Consider the following 19,491-nt stretch of genomic DNA (forward strand, 5'->3'; position numbering starts at 1 on the left):
TACTGTATCTAGACCGTGGTGTGTAGCGGCTATAGTTTGACACTTCTAATCGCTGTTGTTGGACTCATCGGAATCATCATCATCGAAAAGATCGAGATCAAGACTAGGCGCAGGTACTTGCTGTGGAATTGTTTTTTGTTCCGATGGTCTAGAAGCTGGTGGTCGTTCCGCTGCGTTTGGCGCAACAGATGTGCTTGAAGGTGTATCATCCTGCTTTTCCTCTGCAACAGATTCGGCAACCACATCCATATTCTCATCTTCATCACCGAGTTCTGCTTTGATCAATTCGTCTGGCTTGAGAGACGCCATGGCCAACATCCCTCGGCGCAAAGCATCTTCTGCAGGCCAAATGTAATTATTCGGATGCACCATTTGCGACTGAACGGTGGCTGGAGCACGAGAGAATTTCGCGAGCTTCATGGAGTAGTCAAGAAGCGTCTGGACATCCAACCCGCCCAAATCCTGTGCCGTGGTAGAGGAGGACTTCAGCGCTGGATCCAGGCGCAAACTGGCACGAATAGCGATCAATTTTCGGAGCGTGTTTTTCTGAAGGCGGTCTAGATCGCCGTTCTCGCTTTTGAGCTCTGTGATCTGATGCAAGAGCTCCTGGTGGGTCTGCAAGTCTCCCACCGCCTGTGCAATACTGGTATTTATGTCTATTAGCTTGTGAACGGAAGGTGCGATTTCTTCATCTCTGAATGAGGATACAGCGGTGGCCAACTCGGTCAACGTCGCTTCGAAATCGCGGATATCCTTGACGATAGATAACTCCTCGAATCTCTGAAGCTCCTCGCTTGACTTCAAGCCCGAGTTCACAGGTGTCGATCCAGAAACGGTCGGTGTATTCTTATTTGGGTTGAGCGAGCTCGAGACATAGCTTGCTGGTGTTGCAGGCCGTGAGTTTGTCTGTGCTAGTTGGTTCAATCTAGCCGACAGCGCTACTCGCGAGACAGGGAGCGAAAGAAACGGGTCTTTTTTCGAAAGCATCTTTTATATGTTGTAGTATTGGTAGAGGCAAAAAGCCGGAGGTTTTCGAGGCCAGATTAGTGGGTTTATGGCTCTTTTTCAATAGTGTACTAGAAGTGACTAAATGAATGAATTAAGGGGGTTTTGATCTCGGAGAAAAAGGAATTACAATAAATTGTACACGCAGAATCGACTGGTAGTATCCTTTTGGCGGCAACGAAGGCGTAGGGGCTAGTGAGTAGAAATACCACGATATTTCAGTATGTAGTAGTGTACTAAGTGGGGGAGTACAATTATTACATGACAATTGAATAAAAAAAAGAAAAATAAAGAAGAAAATAACGTTTATGAATAAAGATCTACATTGCACCTCATCCGCCATGGCCATGACGCAGAAGCCAGCTCAACTTCGATTTTGTTTCTGTTAAAATACACTTGTACAGAGCCTGGCTGCAAAACAACACGCCTACAGCCTCGTGCCCATACTATATGATGCTACGGCGACACGCGCCCCTCTGAATATTCTAGTGCTTGAAAAAAGCAGCGTTGTCCCGCATGTATGCCTCCTTCTGGGTGTTGATGTCTGGATCCTCAGCCAACACACCGGCCTTCTCCGCGGTGGTGTCAGGGCGAACCTGGTAGAAGTGGTCGTCCTTTTCGCTTCCAGAACCCAAGTACTCGGCCAAACCGTTGTATGGGAACGAGCGGGGCATGGCGGGCTTCTCTGGGTTGAGCTCGAAAATAGCCACTGCAGCGCAAATACCAAAGAAAAGCGAGAAAAAAACGGCGTTGTGCTTCAACGCAGTGCCGTCAGACACAGGCTGGTAGTAGTCGGGAGACCAAATATCGTATAAGTCCTCATCGATGTGCAAAGGATCATTGAAGTTACGACGCAACTGTTGGAGGTCGTACTTGCCGTATGGATCCTTATCTTGGGCCAACTGGATGGGTGGGTTCTGGTAGGCGCCCAACTCCGGGTGCTCTGGGTCGGCCAACGTGATGACTTCGCCGGTGAGTTGGTCTGTGATGGTGGTTTTCGTGGTCAAGTTTGGTGCGAAGTTGTATGCTCTGGTGGCGGTTTTGAGCACGGGGAAAGTGGCCGCAAGGGTTTTGGAGGTGGCGCCGGTGCGGGCAGCCATGCGGGCCACACGGAACAGAGACAACATGGGTGGGTTCTTGGTGTTGGAGGGATGTGGAGTTGGCGGTGGTTTTGGGCCAATGAAGAGGTGAGGGAAGTAAGTGGGGACGGCACGACCGGGGTGGGAGGGAGGTGGAAAATGGGAAGAATTGGGAGGGAGATGGTGAGTGAGGGTTTTTGGTGGGAATGTGAGTGGAAGTTTTATTTCAATGTATTTTTTATTATAGAGGGTGTAGGATTGTGTTAGTGTTAGTGTTAGTGTTAATGAGTGCAATACGTCTGAGTCGCGAAAGAGGTAGATAAAAAAAACAGAAAAGGGAAAAGAGAGAGATGGATTCTTCGGTTCTTGCAAATGATAGTTTCGAAAAACTTGTTGGTTTTTTTGTGTTCCGGAGCCAAGATTGCGTATTGTATTGTGGAATTTGCAGCCAGTGAATGTCTCAGTGTGAAGTACAGATCTATAGCCGCGAATGATTTTGTAGAGTTTTACTGAAGTATCGATGGCTTTTTGACTGAAGTGAGTCTTCTTTGAATCTTCTGTTACATTGTAGTTTCTAAGAATGTCAATATGTAGATTGATACGATCGACCTCTTTCTCCATATTAACTTTTATATCTTAGGGTGGTTGTGGTGTGTTTTCAAGTTCAACGGTTTGGAAGCCCCATCTTCATTTTTATTATCTAGTTAACGAACTTCCGCTTGGTTTTACTAGTCTAAGCAAACACTAGCAAAGGGTTGAAGACACTCTTAACAGAACTCAATTGTTCTACCCATTTTCAAGGCAAATCCAAAATTTACTTTTACTAGACTCGATTTTGCCTACAATACATCTTCTTGATAACTTGCTCTCTGAAGCAAGGAATCAAAACTCAAAACCGTCACTCAAACGAAAATCCACAAACATAAATACCCAAATTTGTTGACTCAAAAAAAAAGTCAGAGAAATTCTTTAACCAATTTCAATTCTCTTCTTTCACGTTCCGAATCAAGCACCTATATCTGAAACAACCCTAAACCATATCTGAAACAAATCTGAAACACACTAGTGCCAATTGCAGCCATCTAAGCAAAACTTGCGCCGAAACGAGCAAAATTAAATAGAAACCAAAAAAAAAAAAACTCGTTATATATTATACGCTCAAAACGGTTACCAACATTCTGTTTTCTCCACACATCTCTTTTATCCACTACTTCTTTTCGTTCAGTTCCACACAAAACACAAAAACAACACCTAAAACCCTCCAATTAAACCTGTACAGCGACTAAACACTCGCTCACAACCTCAATTGACCCCCTACATGCTCGCCAACATGGCGCGCCTGATCCGCTCTGCCGGATGTCTTATCATCGGCGACGAAGTCCTCAACGGCAAGATTTTGGACACAAATCTGTTTGAATTTGCAAAGTTCTGTTTCAGCGAGCTTTGCGTGCCGCTCAAGAAAACGGTGGTCTGTGGTGATGACCACAGCGACATTGTAGCGTCGCTTCAGGTGTTGCGCAATGCTGAATGTGACTTCATTGTCACCAGTGGTGGAATTGGATCCACGCATGATGATATTACATACGACGCCATTGCGGCCGCGTTCAATGTGCCCTGCACGTTGGATCTGGAGACTGTAGCGAAGATGAATGCCCTTCGAGGAGACTACCTTCTGAAACTCACACAGCCGCAAAGAGATGCATTCTATCGAATGGCCACCATTCCGCAGGCCTCCGAGTCTGTGCCCGTGCTGAAACTCTTCACTGATAAAAGTTTGTGGGTGCCCATTGTTGGCGTCAACGAGCAGGTGTATATTCTACCGGGCGTGCCGCAGCTATTCAAGCGGCTTTTGAGCGGGCTCGGCGAGTCGGTCAAGCCGCGCGTCATTCAGCTGAAGTGCAATCGCTATTTTGTGAAGACAACAACTGGCGAGCTGTCTTTGGCCCCTTACTTGACTGCTTTGCAGCAGCGCTGTAATGAAACCTACGGGCCAGGTGCGGTTAAGCTTGGGTCTTACCCTCACCTCAACTGGAGGATCAACACAATCAGTATAATTGGCGAAGAAGCCGTCCCGATTGATGCTTTGAGAAGCATTGTTGCCGAGGTTGTTGCCAATATCGGCGAAAATGCCGCCGAGATTACTAGCGAAGAAGAAGATCTTATGAGCACAACAGAACCGCCGGTGGCTTAAATAATGCGAGACTGAATCATATCAAATGCTCGCATAAATTGTTTTGGGTCTTTCTAGTTGACTTACCATGATATCTAAGAGCAAATACAAACGGAAGGGAAAGACAGACAGATTCTCAAACATTATGGACATAATTAGACATACTACAGACAATACACTTGGTGCTATGTACTACAGAGCGACATATCATGATATGAACTAAACTTTACAATCTATCAATTATACGTTATCAATATTATCCTATGTGTTACAACTTCTCAGCCAACAACTTGGTCACCTCCTCAACAGCAGCAGCAATACCCTCGACACGGTCTCCCATACCTTGAACGACATTGCCCTTACCACCAGCTTTACCACCAATGTGGGTGCTGACAGAAGCAGCCAATGCAGGTGCCTCAACACCCTTACCGATAGCCTCATCAGAAATGTAACATCCATGTGCGACCTTATCAGTAGAACCGGTGATCAAGTAAAGAGACTTGTTCTTGTCTTGCTTCTTGACCAAGTTAATGGCCTCGGTGATAGCCTTGGCGTTGGCACCGATTGGAACGTGAGCAACAAGGAATGCTTGCTTAGACTTCTCAGCGTCACCCAACCATTCCTTGACAACATCAAGAGTCTTCTTCAGCTCCTCCTTTTGGATGGCCTTCAAGTGGTCTTTGATGGTCTTGTCCAACTTGTTGAATTTGTCGTTCAACTTAGCCTTGGCCAAGACAGAGATGGTCAACTTCTTCAAGCCAACACCTAAATCCTTGGTCTTTTGCTCCTTCTCTGGGCCAAATGGCAACTTCTCGGCGGCAGTCAATTGTTCGTCGTATTCACGGGCCAAGGCTTGAACAGCGTGGGCCTCACGACCACTGACACAGACAATTCTACGAATACCCTTGGCAATACCAGATTCCTCAATGATGACCAAGTCTTTGATGTCAGAGGTCTTAGCAACATGGGTACCACCGCAGAATTCGATGGAAAGATCGTGCCATGCCTTGTTAGATGGGTCAGCCAAAAGGTCATCAACAGAGACACCGATGGAGACAACTCTGACTGGGTCTGGGTAAGTTTCACCGAAAACAGCTCTTACACCGCAAATCTCCTTGGCCAAGGTCAAGGAAACATCCTTGGAGAAGACCTGCTTGTTAGCACGAATCTCATTATTACAGATCTCCTCGACCTTCTCAAGCTCAGCTGGGGTCAAGGCTTGCTTGTGAGAGAAGTCAAAACGCAACTTCTCAGGGGCAACCAAGGAACCCTTTTGGTCCACAGCATCTCCCAAAACATCACGCAAGGCCAAGTTCAAAACGTGGGTACCAGTGTGGTTGTTACGGATAGGCCAACGACGCAACTCATCGTAGGTGGCAATGACATCGTCACCAACAGAGAGGGTACCGTCAGCCAAAGTTCCGGTATGCAAAACGTGACCAGCATATTGCTGAACGTTGGTGACGGCGAAGTCAGCAACACCGTCGATGACCAAGCTACCAGTGTCATATTCTTGACCACCTTGCTCGGCGTAGAATGGAGTCTTGTCCAAAAGAATACCGAATGGCTTGCCAGTCTCAGAGATGCTGTCGACGAAAGAAGAGCCATCGTACAAAGCGACAATCTTGGACTTGGTGTTCTCCAAGCCGTACTTGAAAGAGTCGTCGGTGGCGGCAACAGAGCGCTGCTCGAGCTCAGACAAGGCGTGGACGTCAAGCTTGATCAAAGTCTCACCACCCTTGGCACCGGAAGCCTTGGAAGCCTCTCTACTCTCTTCACGGGCACGCTCAAAGGCCTCATCGTCGATTTTCAAGCCAGCCTCTTCAGCCATAAGACGGGTAAGGTCAACAGGGAAACCGTAGGTGTCATACAAACGCCAAACGTCCTTACCAGCCAAAGTCTGTTGGGGGGTTTTGGAAGCAATGATGGCGTACTGCTCGAACAACTTCTCACCACGGTCCAATGTCTTGGCGAAAGAAACCTCCTCCTCAATCAAGATTTCCTTCAATTCAGCGGAGTTTTTGGCAATCTCAGGGAAGATGGCTGCGTTCTGTTCAATGACAACGTCCACCAACTGCAGGAAGAAGGAGCCAATTGGGTAGTTCATGTACTTTCTAACGTATCTGGCACCACGACGCAAAATACGACGCAAGACGTAACCTCTACCTTCGTTGTTTGGCACACCACCATCAGAAATGGCAAAAGTCAAAGTTCTAACGTGGTCGGCGATGACTCTGTAGGCGGTATCAATACCGTCCTTGTCCTCATCGGCGAACTTACCGGTGTATGGACGAACGCCAGTGATCTCGCGGATCTTCTCGAAGATAGGAGTGAACACATCGGTGTCGTAGTTGGACAGCTTGTCTTGCAAGATGGACACCAAACGCTCGAAACCCATACCGGTGTCGATGTGCTTGCTGGGCAAAGAGCGCAAGGACGAGTCGGCCTCACGGTTGTACTGAATGAACACAATGTTCCAGATCTCCAACACGTTTGGATCGTCCATGTTGACCAAGCTGGCAGCGTTACGGCCACCGATTCTGTCAAAGTGCACCTCGGAACAGGGGCCACAAGGACCCTGGTCTCCCATCTCCCAGAAGTTGTCCTGCGCGTTACCAGGCAAGATGTGGTCCTCGGCCACGCCTACGTCGAGCCAGAACTGCTTGGCCTCCAAATCGGGCTCCAAGCCCTGTGCTGCATCTCCCTCGAAGTACGTCACGTACAAACGGTCTTTTGGCAAGCCGTAAACGCCCGTCAACAACTCCCACGAGTAGCCAATGGCCTCCTTCTTGAAGTAGTCGCCAAAAGACCAATTGCCCAACATCTCGAAGAAAGTATGGTGATAAGAATCCTTTCCTACGTCGTCCAAGTCGTTGTGCTTACCTCCGGCACGAATACACTTCTGGGAGTTGGCGGCTCTTTTGAGCGCGGCAAAGTCCGAGCCGGGCTCGACCGTGCCCAAGAAAATGGGCTTGTACTGGTTCATTCCCGCATTGGCGAACAAAAGGGTCGGGTCGTTGTGGGGGACCACGGAGGACAGCGGCACGTGCGTGTGCAGGTTTTGCTGGGTGAAGAAGTCCAAAAAGGTACTTCTGACTTTGGTGGCGGACCAGGGGGATGTCATGCTAGCTTTTTTGACTAGGTGTTTTAGCATGGAGTCGAAATTTGAGATTTGAGATGTTAGGCGTGTATGTAGGGCCGGTAGGACATCCGTGCACCAGCGGAGTTAGGGTTGTGTTCCCCAGGCGAAACAGGGACAAAGTATAATTTATTTTTTGATTAGTTTGGTGGTGGTGAGTCTGGGATGGTGTGGAAGAGGTTTGGATTGGATTGGAGGTAAATTGGTGGAGTTGCGTGGAGATGGAGTGGGATACTGATACCGGGTGATCTGCAGGATCACTGGGTCAGTCACTAGACCAATTACCATAGGTACTAGTCAGACGCGAATGAGAAATGAAATTTTTGTGAGAATTGCTTTGATGAAAGATTTGGATGGATGTGATGTTTTTAGGTTTCAGCGGGAGCGAGTGTTGGATCTGCGGCCCCACAATACAGAAAACCAGTAGTACTAAGCGATACGGAAATTAATGAATAGGGAGAGAAGAGCGGGATTGAAAGGAGAATGATAAAGAATAAAGCGTTTGAGCTAGCTTGGGTGTATTGGTAATAATTGTAGTACTCCTGTATTGGTACTGGTTGCAATACTTCTGCATCGTAGTGAATACCTCTTGTGATTTGAAATTTGAAGGTACCCTAGAATTCATTTGTGAGATGATCTCAGCATATAAGCGTTTTGCAGATTCATCTAATTTCAAATCTTCTCCAATTGTATGCTCCTTTCACATGTCCCGCCATGTGAGTTAGAGGTATCTGTAAAGGGCCAATGCTTTTCTCCGTTTTGTCTTCTCCAATCTCTAGCAACATCTGATTTTTATTTTGAAACAATTTCAAACTTTATTGGCCACAAAATCTCATCGAATGCTTCACGAATGGCGATATTGGCACATCACTTTTGATTCTCTTGATCAAGATACCACAGTGAACACTCTATTCTCATCACTTCTAGGGTCCACTTGATCGCCACTTTGCGATTAACAAAGACCCCATTTCTCCATATCATTCATTTTAATATTCTTTCAAATCATGTCATTGATCCTAAAAAGCATACCATCTTCAGATCAGACGCAAATACAAAAATTACAATCCAATAAAGCGCTCCGAATAACAAAACTCAAAGAATCAACTCAGGAGAGCATTTGCCGCGCCGCCGAGTATTATGCACAAATGGATTTTCATCAGAACAATACTTCCATGCACAGCGGCTACTACCACAAACAATGTACAGTGCTACAACGCTTCCCCTTACCAAAACCGCTAAATTACGAGCGATGATGGTGCCATCTGCAGTAGGGGCTTTACTTTTTGAGCCTCATTGACAACGAACATCGTTCAATTGACCAATATCAATGTAATTTTCTACAGAAAAAAACTACCCTCTCGAAAATAAAACAACGAATGCCACAACCACACTTATCCGCTACTCCAACCCAGATCTCCACATGTGCCAGCCCCGCCATACAATGCATCCTGGAGAGATGGGCACACCCGTGCACCAGACCTTAAATGCTCATATTGAGTCTGGGGGATATCGATAATCCTCTTCACCTACATATCCAAAAGGCGAAAAAAGAACAAAACTCATGATTCTAATAGACGGTGTCAAGTACTCCTGTCTGGAGTGCATCCGCGGCCACCGATCCACGCTGTGCCAGCACGACAAACGGCCCTTATTACTAGTGAAAAAGAAGGGAAGACCCAATCTACTATATCCCGATGGAAACAAAAACTACCGGATTGCTGTTTTCGCAAAGGAAGTTGCCGAAGATACCGAAGTGGATCTGAAGGAGAAATGTCGTGACCGCCCGGTGGTCATTTTGAAGGCGTCCGACAAATACATCTATGATATCAAGTCTGGAGAGATCGTCGGGCCGTACTGCGAGGAGTCCGCACAGAACCAAACGCCGATGTTTCGGCCAGAAAACTTTGTCAATATGTCGTTCTGTTGTCTGGGCTCGCTGGCACGCAAAGAGTGCTCTTGTAACCAGAAGAAGGTTCTGAAAAAACGTATTTTGCAGTCGTACTTGAAGAAAAATCAGGGGAAGGTCGATATGGAGGGACTTCTACGAACACATTCAGCTGGTTTGAAGGTGGAGAAGCCCAAAAGTGTCAAGCTGGGTGGCTGTTGTGGTGGAAAGGTCAAGAAGGAGGAAGAGCCCGTTGTGCTTTCCAAGCCCGAGCCCGCAACACACACCTTTGAGGTGTTGAGGCCGCATGACTATGAACTGCCTAAAATGAATCCGCCCGTAGTCAAGAGCGAACATCTGGTGGACCTGAGTATTCCTCCCGTACAACCTCAACCAAACACAGACTTCAACATGACTCAGAACGCATACGTCAACAGTAATCCTCCATCAATGTATGCAAATGGAACTCTAGATACTAGTGGCTCCTTCGCTGGCTATCTGCATTCTCTTGGTCCGCAAATGCCCGTGTCAGATCCACAAGTGCAAGTGCCATTTTCTTCCCAAATGCTTATACCCGAAACATCGACATCGTTGCATGGCCAGAATCTCCCCGTCGGTCCACAGTTTCCGATTTCTTTCACTTCAGCACCCCTTGCATATGAACAGAATGGTCATCCAAGCTATAGCCGAGTAATAATGAACAATAACGGAGCTGCTGCACAGGAGCAGCCATTGGGGCATGCTCCTGACCATGATGTTCCGTTCGACTACGGTGCATCCCTCTTCCTCCAAAACAATAACGATGTGTATCGTGCACCAAGCAACAACGAGCTCCTCTATGGAAACAACAACCAGCTATTCAAGGTAATCAATGTTCCTTCATGTTCTCTTCCCGGAACATGTTTGTGCTCTTCTGATTGCTCATGTCCGAGCTGCGAGACCCACAATCCATCTTCTAAGAAAGAGGACTTCAGCGCATCCAATACTATGCATGCCAACCCGGTGCCGGAATTTGACCAGAGCAATGCGTACAGCAACATGGTGCCAGCGGACCTGGCGTCAAAAGTGCCCGATTACTTTGGCTTTTTGAAGCAGATTATCGGCATAGAGGAAGAGAACTCGGGAGAAGAAAGCAGCCGCTCCGAGAGCGTTTGCAACGATCTACAATCAGAGGTCGAGCCCGCAGACGCCGAGCAATGTTCCTGTGCCGAGGGCGCCTGCTTCTGTTCCAATTGTGAGCGCCATGGAATCATTGAAGGTATACGGCTTGACGATTTCTTCGGGTCTGTGGGAAGAGACCCCAGCGGAGCCACGAAGCACCATCTGCGACCATGCATGTAACTTGTATTTATTAATGAGCCCCTATTTATTCATTCTAAGAACTATGACGATCTGTAGAATAGCGAGGAGTGGTACACTAAGCGCGCGGAATGCCTTGCCATACAAAAAAGAAATGAAACAAATTCTTTACAAAATTCACGGAATTCACGGAATCTGTTAATATTTTACTTTCTTTCCCGATCTCAGTAGATCTACTATCGATGGACCCTGTACTGTGATAGCCGCCCGGCTAAACTACACTCAATATATAAATTCCAGATTGATTGTCTCAGAAATCACAAATTTTCACAAAAATAAACTGCCTCCTTCTTAAATGAGATTAACCTCAATGAAATTCTCTAAAAAAAATGCACTCACTTTTTGGTCTCATTGTGTCTCAGCAAGCCATCCCCCCAGAATAGACCCTGCAGGACCCGCAGCACACTGAAAAGTGTAATTACCTACTACTAAAACAAACCTCGCCATATTTACACCAACACAACTTCCCACCAAATTATCCATCAACAAACCTCTACCTCCCAACATAACCCGGTCTGCATATGCTGTACCCACCCCCACAGCCCACTCAGGACGGCCACACCATCGCAAAAGAAGAAAACAACCACTTTCCCCATAACGACGTCATGGACACGCCCACCTTTCTTCAGTCTCTCGATATGCCTACTTCAGAGACCGGCGCATCGTTATTGGATGGCTTGGGCTCCGATGGTGGCGCCGGCTTGTCCGAATTTGGCTTGAGTCCCAATTTCGGAAGTTTTCCCGAATATACAGATCCCAACGGTAAGGACGAAGCGGTGCATGATATTGGGGCCGTGAACGGTGTGGCGAGCCCGACTTTGGGGTCGGCGTCGGCGCTTCCCAACCTGTTGCATGGCGGCATTGGTCAGGGTCTAGGCAACATGAATGGTGCTCTCACGAAGATATCGCCGCTTCTGCCGCTTCCGCAGCTCAGCGACCCGGTCATCAACAATCTCCAAATCCCCTCTGCATCGGTGCTTTCGAGCTATCTCCAGAACGGCTCTACAATGGGACGGAATGGCCCACAGCTTCTCACCTCAAGCAAGAAGAAGAAAGTGCCCCAGGCGTCCAAACAGCCGCCAGCGTTCATTCAAAAAATGTGGTCCATGGTCAACGATCCGGAGAATCACACGTACATTCACTGGAGTGACGATGGCGAGTCGTTCCTTGTGGCCCACCGTGAAGAGTTCATGAAGAGCATTCTTCCGAAATACTTCAAACATAATAACTTCGCCTCCTTTGTTCGCCAGTTGAATATGTACGGATGGCACAAAGTGCAAGATGTCACCAGTGGACTGTTGAGGGATGATCGTAATCCAGAAGAGGTGCTTCAGTTCAAGAACCCTTTGTTCATGCGCGGCCGCGAGGACCTACTAGACAGCATTGTTAGAAACAAATCCGGTGCTAATGAGACTGAGGCTGCCGATGTGAATCAACTCAATTTGCAGCTTGTCATCAACGAGTTGGAGCTGATCAAAATGAACCAGCTTGCGATCATTGAAGATATGCGCCGAATGCGCAAAGATAATCAGATGTTATGGAACGAAAGCTTTTCCGCTCGTGAAAGACACCTGAAACAAACTGATACCTTGGAGAAGATCATGAAATTCCTCGCCGTCGTCTACGGAAACTCTGCAGGCAAAGTGTTCGAAGTAGAGGATCGTTATGACCAGCACTTCGATCATCAAGTATCTCCTTATACTAGCAGCAAAAACAGTAGCGTGAGCAACCCTACGCCAAGTGCAGCTGCTACATACCCCCCTCACCAGCCCTTTCAAAAACCTAGACTTATGTTGATGAACAAGGCTTATCAACTGACTCCCGAAGAATCGAAGAGTCTGACGGCAAGCAGCAGGAATGTTACGAACGCAAATTCTCCATCAGCACCCACAAATTCAGAGCATGCATCCCCAACAGCCAATGGTGAACAAATCACGGAGCTCAACTCCAAGGGTAGAAACTCGACGAGCAGCCGCAAAGATTCCGTGGCTTCCACTGGAAGAGACGTTATTGAAGAGATTGCCCGCTCCTCGCCCGATCTTTCTCATGGCGACGCCAACAAGGTTTTCCAACAGATCATGAATCCAGACGGCTCAATCGCTTCTCCCAACAATTACTTGTCTGACTTCGCCCAGTATTTTCAAAACACCCCTAGCATGCCCAATGCTCCCGATAAGACACAACTCAACGATAACATCCAAGGCTTGGAGCAAAACATTTATCGCCAGGGCCAAGCATTGCTGCATGTGCAAGATTTACTTCAACAGTTGACTGATCGTCAAAACCAACAACAAGAAGAGTTGCAGCAGCACAAGCAGAAACAAGGCCTGGTTTCCCTGACCCCTAACAGTGGCGACGAGTTTAATATGGACGACTTTTTGTCTAGTAATCCCCTTGATACCAATTCCACAGATGGCAGATCCCCAGAAAAACCTCCTTCCAAGAGACACATCGAGGATGTCGAGGACGAGAGCACATCTACAAAGAAAGCAAAAAAGTAATTAGATGTCATTTATAGATTTCAATGTAATATACCACAGATAAAATACCAAAAGCATCCTTAAGTTGAGAATCTAAAGCGGACTCCAGCATCATCACTCTCATCATCAGACTCCTCCATCTCTCTGTTGAGAGTCTGTCCATTCAGGAAAGAAAACCCTGCTTCTTCACGATCACTTTCTTGATCTTCTGAAACAAACAACTGTTGAGACTCAGGCTGATATCCAGTCACAGAGGCCATTTCGCCAGCGAAATCATTGGCCACTTGAATGCTTGCAGAAATCTCAACCACTGGTTTTCCAATCAAGCCACTACTTTGGTCATACAATTGGAGAAAGGTACGAGTGATGCTTTTTTGCGGAGCGCTTGCTTTGCGGAATGTTTTGAAATTCTTTCGACCTTTGTAGTCTTGATTTTGATTCTCAACTCCAGTAGCTTTTGGCGGACGTGTCAATTCGAATTCTTCCACGATGACGAGATTTCCAATAGCCTCTTCTATGGGCAAACCTTCACTTAGCTCCTCTTTCACACCAGCCTCCGCCTTTCTTTTTGTTGAAATGACTGCATCTGCAAAAGACATCCGTTTATCATTTTCAATCATAGACTTTAGCTTTTTAGGAATATGAGCACTGGTCTGAATATTGTCGTTAACAATTTGTTTTCGTTTGAGTGTTGCATGGCTAGGTTTTGCTGTAGGCTCGCTCTCATCGAGCTCATCTTTATCAGCACTTGAAAGTGCAAACGATTTAGAAAAGTCAAACGTATCTGAAACTTTTCCTGGCGAATCTTCTATTGCTTGGGCGTCCGGTTCAATACTTGCAGACTCAGATTTGTCATTTCCCACTTCATCAATCGCGCTCAAATCAGGATGAACCGGCGAGACGGGAGGTGGTTGGCTACTGGGATTCTCCTCAACAGTAGGATTTGGTTTGTGTTTCTTCTGCTCGGATTGCTCTGCTTCTTTAATTTCTTGAGTTGGAGGATTTGACAGCGTGAACAGGAAAAAGTCTGTTTCGCTGACACGTTCAACTTTTCGCCTCCTTTTTCTTTGCGTGGAGCGGGCCATGCTTGGGGTGGCGTCCATAGAATCAACGATCCCAGCCTTTTCTTTTGATTCTGCAATCTGAGAGTCGCCGCTGGTTACTGGTGCAAGCGGTTTTATTGAGTCAATCCCTGCCAAATCTCCTTGAGAAGCCAATTTAAGATTCAAAGCTGTATCAGATTCCTTGATAAGCAAATCATAACGAAAAGATAACTTATCGGCAGTAGTGTCTACAAGAGTAGATATGTCCAACTTGAGAATGCATCTCCACAACTCATCAAGAGAGTTCGAAATGCCATCAAATAGCTTCGCATGGCGAGATTCTAAAATTCCATTATTCAAATCAAACGTCAACAACGTCGATTTATCCGATCTGCTCAAGTTCCATTTCAAAGTGTCAGAGTCAATCGCCAACGTGTGTACTTTAGTAGGCAGCAAGCACTCGAGCCATTGTCTTATTTTGAATTCAAGTGAACCTTTATAACATAGCAAAATAGATTTACCTGCAAGGATGAGCGGACGCTTCAGGTTTGGTAAAAAGAGGTCATTATTGAAGAGAGGATCTGGGTTAGCAGTGCTTGACCATACCGATGCATCATTCATATTCTCGAGTATAAAGTCGGGCCATTTTTCGGTCACGATAGGCAAGCCACGCAGAACACATACTCGAAAGTTAAAGTCTGCCTCGTTTGTGGGCCCTAGATAATGAGTTGCTACAAAGGGACTTACTCCAACACCAATGTCTAGCCCGCCCTCCTGAGCCCTCACGAGAGTCTCCTTTTCGGAATTTGGTTCCCACGACGGTTCAGCGATGGCAATATTTATCTTCTGGTATCGTAGAATGATCTTGATCCGATCGCTTTTGTTGGAGTTCACCACCAATTGCAACATTTCTAAGTCAAAGTCCACGACAAGAGGCTCACTATCTTTGCTTTTGAGTTTGTAAACGGTGCCATTGACATCGGTAGTGCAGATCGACTGAAATTCGATGGCTAATGGGGTTTTGCGTCCACCACCCCGATCTCCACGGCCAACGTGGATTTTGATGTATTTCTTTGGAACTTTTAGGTCTCCAATATAGAGCGACTGTGGGTCGTGCCGGTATTCGTTACTTCTGCCAACATTTGTCGCTAGAGAATGCTTGAGGGCTCTTGTAGATTCTGGTATTAGTACATTCGAGAAATAGTATTGAGTGACAATTGGATTCGAGTTATTTCGCTAGTACCTGAGAAGAGCTATGAAAGCTAGAAGCCATTAAAATTTCACATACCGATTCCATTGTGTATTAGAGTTAGAAACCACATTGGTGGAGTACTGTAGGCCACAATTTGCAGCCAATACCTGGAGAGAAATCAGAAATTTGGAGGAAATGATACAAAAAAAAGGAAATATTGAATAATACAGATAAAAATACTTCGGTTGCCATTTGTTGAGATTTGCTCGCGAATCTACAAGACATTCAAAGTTCCATATTCCATTTATGCATTCAAATATAAAGTACACTAAGCCTTCGAGACCTTACCGTCTGCAAGCTTTCTTCTCTTTCTAGACTCACGGAACTTCTTACCAAGAACCTCGGCAACAGTCTCCTCGTCAGCCAACTCCAACAATGCCTTGGTGTAGGCATCGTCCTCCTCCTCCTCGACCTCAGTCTCCTTGACGTTCTCGAGAACGTCTTGGTCACCGTAAATCTTGTCAGTGTAGAAAAGTGGCAAGGTTGGCAGCTGGGTGGTGGCCAAACCAACGGTGACCAAGTCCTTTTCAGGGAACTCTTTGAGAACATCCTGGATATTAGCAAGAAGCTGCTCGGTGGTAAACTTAGAGTCCAACGATCCAACACGGATGGTCAATTCAGTGCCAACTGGTGGCAAGTATGCAGAAGATGACAAGGCTTTTTGGATGTGGTTCAGAAGAGTGGTGGTAGACAAAACCTTAGGGTTCTTGGTGGAGGTCAAACGAACGACACGAGGGAACTTGGAGGTCTGGTCGTAGAATGTCTTACCCAAAGTGTTTGGAATGGAGGAGAAGACGGCGTCGTCAGCGACAAACAAGTCATACTCGTCCAACAATTCGAATCTCTTCTCGTAGGTCTTGTAGATGGTTTTCAATTGGGACAAAGTCAATACCTTCTTCAAGGTTGGGACTTCAGCAGACTCGAGCTTCTCCAAGTCCTCATCATTTTGGATCAAATTATCTCTGACAAACAAACAAGTCTTAAAGTCAAGTCCCTTGGACATATATGGGTGAGACAAAGCGATGAGCTTAGGTTTCAAGACAGCTCTGTCGGAGAAATATTTCTTGAAATCGAACTTCAAATACAAGTTGGTGTTGTCATCATGGTCTTCCTCATCGGCATCCTCGAAGATATCGCTCTTGCCGTTCTTTGGAGCTTCAGCCTTGGAGCGCTCTAGGTATTTTTTCAATTCATCAATTGCTTTGGTGGCTTGCTTCTTGGAAACGTAACCAAACTCTTTTTCGGTAACAGCAGAGACAGCAGCGGTCTGCTTCTTCTGTTTTGGGCTTTTAGCAGGAGTCTTAGGGCTCTTGGTATTTTGCTTGGAGGGGGTTCCCTCAACAGACGAGCCGCGCTTCTTCTCACCAGGAGTCTTAGGGCTGGCTGTGGTCTTGGATTTCTTTGCCATTTTGTGTTATTGATAGCAGATCAGAGGTTCTCATCGCTTGAAAAATAATGAGATGAGACCGATGGGCCACTGTGTGCAGGCACACATCTAGGACCGAACTGGCGATACCCCACGATACAAGATATTCGACGGCAACAAATTATTGGAGATTTGAGTATCCTTGTTTTAATCTAATTTCGGCGGAATTGCTGTTTTCGGCATTGCTCGTCTGATCTGTGGCGCTCTATTGCTGACTTTATCAACAACTATGGCAGGTAGTCCCGCTGGAATATCCTCGAACAATATCTCTTCCAGCCCGGCAATGTCAAAAATAGGCTTTTCTGTAGCGAGTACATCTTCAGGTCTCTCCTCCTCGACCTCAAAGCGTCTCACCTGGGTGCTCTCAAATCCGCCCAACCTATCCCAAAGAAGGTGCGCCAACTCGTCCGGCGAGTAGATTGCTTTTTTGTTCGGGCCTTCTTCCGTTTTTCCGTAGTCATCCCACTCGCTTTGAGGGGATAAAGGCGGCAGAATGAGGAATCTTTTGCTCCCTTCCTCCAGCGGAAGTTCTAAGTAGTCTGTAGTCTCCAGTTTGAGAGCCCAGGTGCCATCAAAGGGCATCAGCAGCGGGTTATCACGTAAGCTATACGATACTTTGGCCGCTCCTTCAAATTGCTGTTCCAAAAAGTGTTTTGCCTTCTCTGACATATCTTTGGTTAGACATATTACAATGTAACGTTTGAATCTCGGGAGAAAGACTAGCTCTGATTGGAAGCCAGCATCTGCGAGAGCCTTGGCAACTTCCTGGGGATCGCTCGCTATACTTCCCTGGAGGTCTGAGAGTATAAGCGAGTTAGTTTTAGTACGAGGCATTCTGTGAAAAAACAGGTCTAATTATGTAGTTCTTTGACCGTATAGGAGGATTGAATCTAGAGTATTGTGGAATATGGCGTGACAGGGACCTCGGCAGTGCGATTTCTGAACGCTTAATGGCGTTATAGGAGAAAAGGCCCTTGGGTGATCCAGTGTTGTATATCTAACTCAATTGGGCCGAATTGTGGGGTAGTATTAATGAGACGATGAAAACCTCGATAATGTCTTCAAATATTAAAATCTCGAAAAAATAAACTTTTATATCTTCTCTCTGTGAGCAAATGTGAACTTTGGCGGTCTTGTTGCTTGCAAACAAGCTACCCAAGCCAAGTGCCTTCGCCGTGGTGCAGCAAGTCTGCTACCGTTCGCGGAATTAAATCGAATACCAAGATAATAATCTTCAAAAACTTCTCGTTTCCTGGTCATCCCGTTTGTCAGAATGGATGCCGCATAGCCCCAAATGACGGAAGTATGTGTTGTGGCTGAGCAAATAGTCACTCAACAATCGTGGCAGCAGCACATCGCCCGCAATGCACTGCCGATTATCTCCTAATAAACAATCAACCACCTGTTCGGCTCTGGGCTGTGCATTTGCCGCAGACACATTGAGGTATATCTGATTATCAAACTGTTCGTATCGGCGCAAGAAGGAGCCCCGCGGAATGGTAGTGACAATGTCGTTTCGATGTACCACCCGAAGCCATTTCCGATTTTTTGGCCCCAGGTTAAGCAGATACCTGCTTCCTAGCGCAAAATCGGCCCACTCGGCGAACTCTCTATTTCCGACCAATGGCTGTCCCATCGTCACCAAGTATATGTTTTCTACTCCAATGGATAAGAAATGAAGCGCCATGAGAAGCCCAACTGAGCCGCCCATAGAGTGGCCCACTATGAGCACCTGTGCATCTGGCCCACCCTTTTTAAGCTCCGACATTACATAAGGCTGCACCATTGCCGTGGCATCTTTATAGTAGCCATGAAAACCAGCATGGACTTTACATTGTGCTCCACAAGCCGGAATTGCATTTCCAGGGACTGCAAAGGGTGTCATATCGAAGTTTAGATCGGTCATCGTATCCGATACAGAACGTGTACCCCTTATAGACACGACTATCGTATATTTTCCATTGTTCTCTGTTGAGTTTGCATCAAATAGCGTTTCGTTGGTGCTTGCAATGTATCCACAACTGGAATCTTCAAAGTACCATTGATGCACCAATTGCAAGTGTGGGAACAGCGCTGAGCAGTCAAGCTCACATCCAAAGGGCTCTTCAATACGCCTTAGGCCATCGATACAATATGCTATATCTAGTAGATGGGCATAAGTGTGTAATCTTGAGTAGATTTGGTTTGGAACAGGAACTACGTCTTCTAGAGGTCTGGAGATGATAAGATCTTGTTTAAGCGCTAGCGAATAAACTCGCAAATGTAGAAAAAGAAGAATTGGTAGCAATATTCGGAGATAGACCATTTTTTATTAAGCGTAATGGGTTTTTGTGAAAATGTGGGGGAGGTCACGATAAGAGATAAGAAACGCAAGATTTTGAGAATTTTGTTTCTTGCAAAACTTCGACCGAAAGGTTGAATAAAAATTAAATATCAGAATAGAGCTTTTCACTGAAGCTCCGAAATCGTCGCTTTACAGATATTTGTCATAAACTAGTTGGCTTTTGCTAGTAGTCTTTGTGGACGTCCACAAATAGTTTCCAAACATGCCTCAGAGTTAAAACAAGCAATTTCATAAATCTCATAAAAGTTGAGGAACAATGAGCTGTTATTGGCTATTCCTGAATGCTCGATTTAATTCTCTTATTGTAGC

General features: G+C 46.2%; 10 protein-coding genes across 10 annotated transcripts; 3 read left to right on the forward strand and 7 right to left on the reverse strand.

Moving 5' to 3' along the window:
• Positions 1–45: 45 nt before the first annotated feature.
• On the reverse strand, positions 46–987 carry PUMCH_002920 (uncharacterized protein; the record flags this gene model as incomplete). Its single annotated transcript, XM_063021911.1, has 1 exon — positions 46–987. The coding sequence occupies one exon, from the start codon at positions 985–987 to the stop codon at positions 46–48; it is 942 nt and encodes a 313-aa protein (XP_062877981.1).
• Positions 988–1,490: 503 nt separating this feature from the next.
• On the reverse strand, positions 1,491–2,705 carry PUMCH_002921 (uncharacterized protein; the record flags this gene model as incomplete). Its single annotated transcript, XM_063021912.1, has 1 exon — positions 1,491–2,705. One exon carries the CDS (start codon positions 2,703–2,705, stop codon positions 1,491–1,493), a length of 1,215 nt encoding a protein of 404 aa, XP_062877982.1.
• A 697-nt stretch (positions 2,706–3,402) lies between these two features.
• PUMCH_002922 (uncharacterized protein) lies at positions 3,403–4,275 on the forward strand (the record flags this gene model as incomplete). The annotated part of the gene is made up of 1 exon (XM_063021913.1): positions 3,403–4,275. One exon carries the CDS (start codon positions 3,403–3,405, stop codon positions 4,273–4,275), a length of 873 nt encoding a protein of 290 aa, XP_062877983.1.
• A 247-nt stretch (positions 4,276–4,522) lies between these two features.
• Positions 4,523–7,408, reverse strand: PUMCH_002923 (uncharacterized protein; the record flags this gene model as incomplete). Its single annotated transcript, XM_063021914.1, has 1 exon — positions 4,523–7,408. The coding sequence occupies one exon, from the start codon at positions 7,406–7,408 to the stop codon at positions 4,523–4,525; it is 2,886 nt and encodes a 961-aa protein (XP_062877984.1).
• A 1,546-nt stretch (positions 7,409–8,954) lies between these two features.
• Positions 8,955–10,619, forward strand: PUMCH_002924 (uncharacterized protein; the record flags this gene model as incomplete). The annotated part of the gene is made up of 1 exon (XM_063021915.1): positions 8,955–10,619. The coding sequence occupies one exon, from the start codon at positions 8,955–8,957 to the stop codon at positions 10,617–10,619; it is 1,665 nt and encodes a 554-aa protein (XP_062877985.1).
• A 539-nt stretch (positions 10,620–11,158) lies between these two features.
• PUMCH_002925 (uncharacterized protein) lies at positions 11,159–13,138 on the forward strand (the record flags this gene model as incomplete). The annotated part of the gene is made up of 1 exon (XM_063021916.1): positions 11,159–13,138. The coding sequence occupies one exon, from the start codon at positions 11,159–11,161 to the stop codon at positions 13,136–13,138; it is 1,980 nt and encodes a 659-aa protein (XP_062877986.1).
• Positions 13,139–13,197: 59 nt separating this feature from the next.
• PUMCH_002926 (uncharacterized protein) lies at positions 13,198–15,069 on the reverse strand (the record flags this gene model as incomplete). Its single annotated transcript, XM_063021917.1, has 1 exon — positions 13,198–15,069. One exon carries the CDS (start codon positions 15,067–15,069, stop codon positions 13,198–13,200), a length of 1,872 nt encoding a protein of 623 aa, XP_062877987.1.
• Positions 15,070–15,680: 611 nt separating this feature from the next.
• On the reverse strand, positions 15,681–16,820 carry PUMCH_002927 (uncharacterized protein; the record flags this gene model as incomplete). The annotated part of the gene is made up of 1 exon (XM_063021918.1): positions 15,681–16,820. The coding sequence occupies one exon, from the start codon at positions 16,818–16,820 to the stop codon at positions 15,681–15,683; it is 1,140 nt and encodes a 379-aa protein (XP_062877988.1).
• Positions 16,821–16,985: 165 nt separating this feature from the next.
• PUMCH_002928 (uncharacterized protein) lies at positions 16,986–17,672 on the reverse strand (the record flags this gene model as incomplete). The annotated part of the gene is made up of 1 exon (XM_063021919.1): positions 16,986–17,672. The coding sequence occupies one exon, from the start codon at positions 17,670–17,672 to the stop codon at positions 16,986–16,988; it is 687 nt and encodes a 228-aa protein (XP_062877989.1).
• Positions 17,673–18,072: 400 nt separating this feature from the next.
• PUMCH_002929 (uncharacterized protein) lies at positions 18,073–19,143 on the reverse strand (the record flags this gene model as incomplete). The annotated part of the gene is made up of 1 exon (XM_063021920.1): positions 18,073–19,143. The coding sequence occupies one exon, from the start codon at positions 19,141–19,143 to the stop codon at positions 18,073–18,075; it is 1,071 nt and encodes a 356-aa protein (XP_062877990.1).
• Positions 19,144–19,491: the final 348 nt, after the last annotated feature.

The sequence above is a fragment of the Australozyma saopauloensis genome, chromosome 3 (genome assembly GCF_035610405.1).
Source record: "Australozyma saopauloensis chromosome 3, complete sequence".
NCBI classification, from domain to species: Eukaryota; Fungi; Ascomycota; class Pichiomycetes; order Serinales; family Metschnikowiaceae; genus Australozyma; species Australozyma saopauloensis.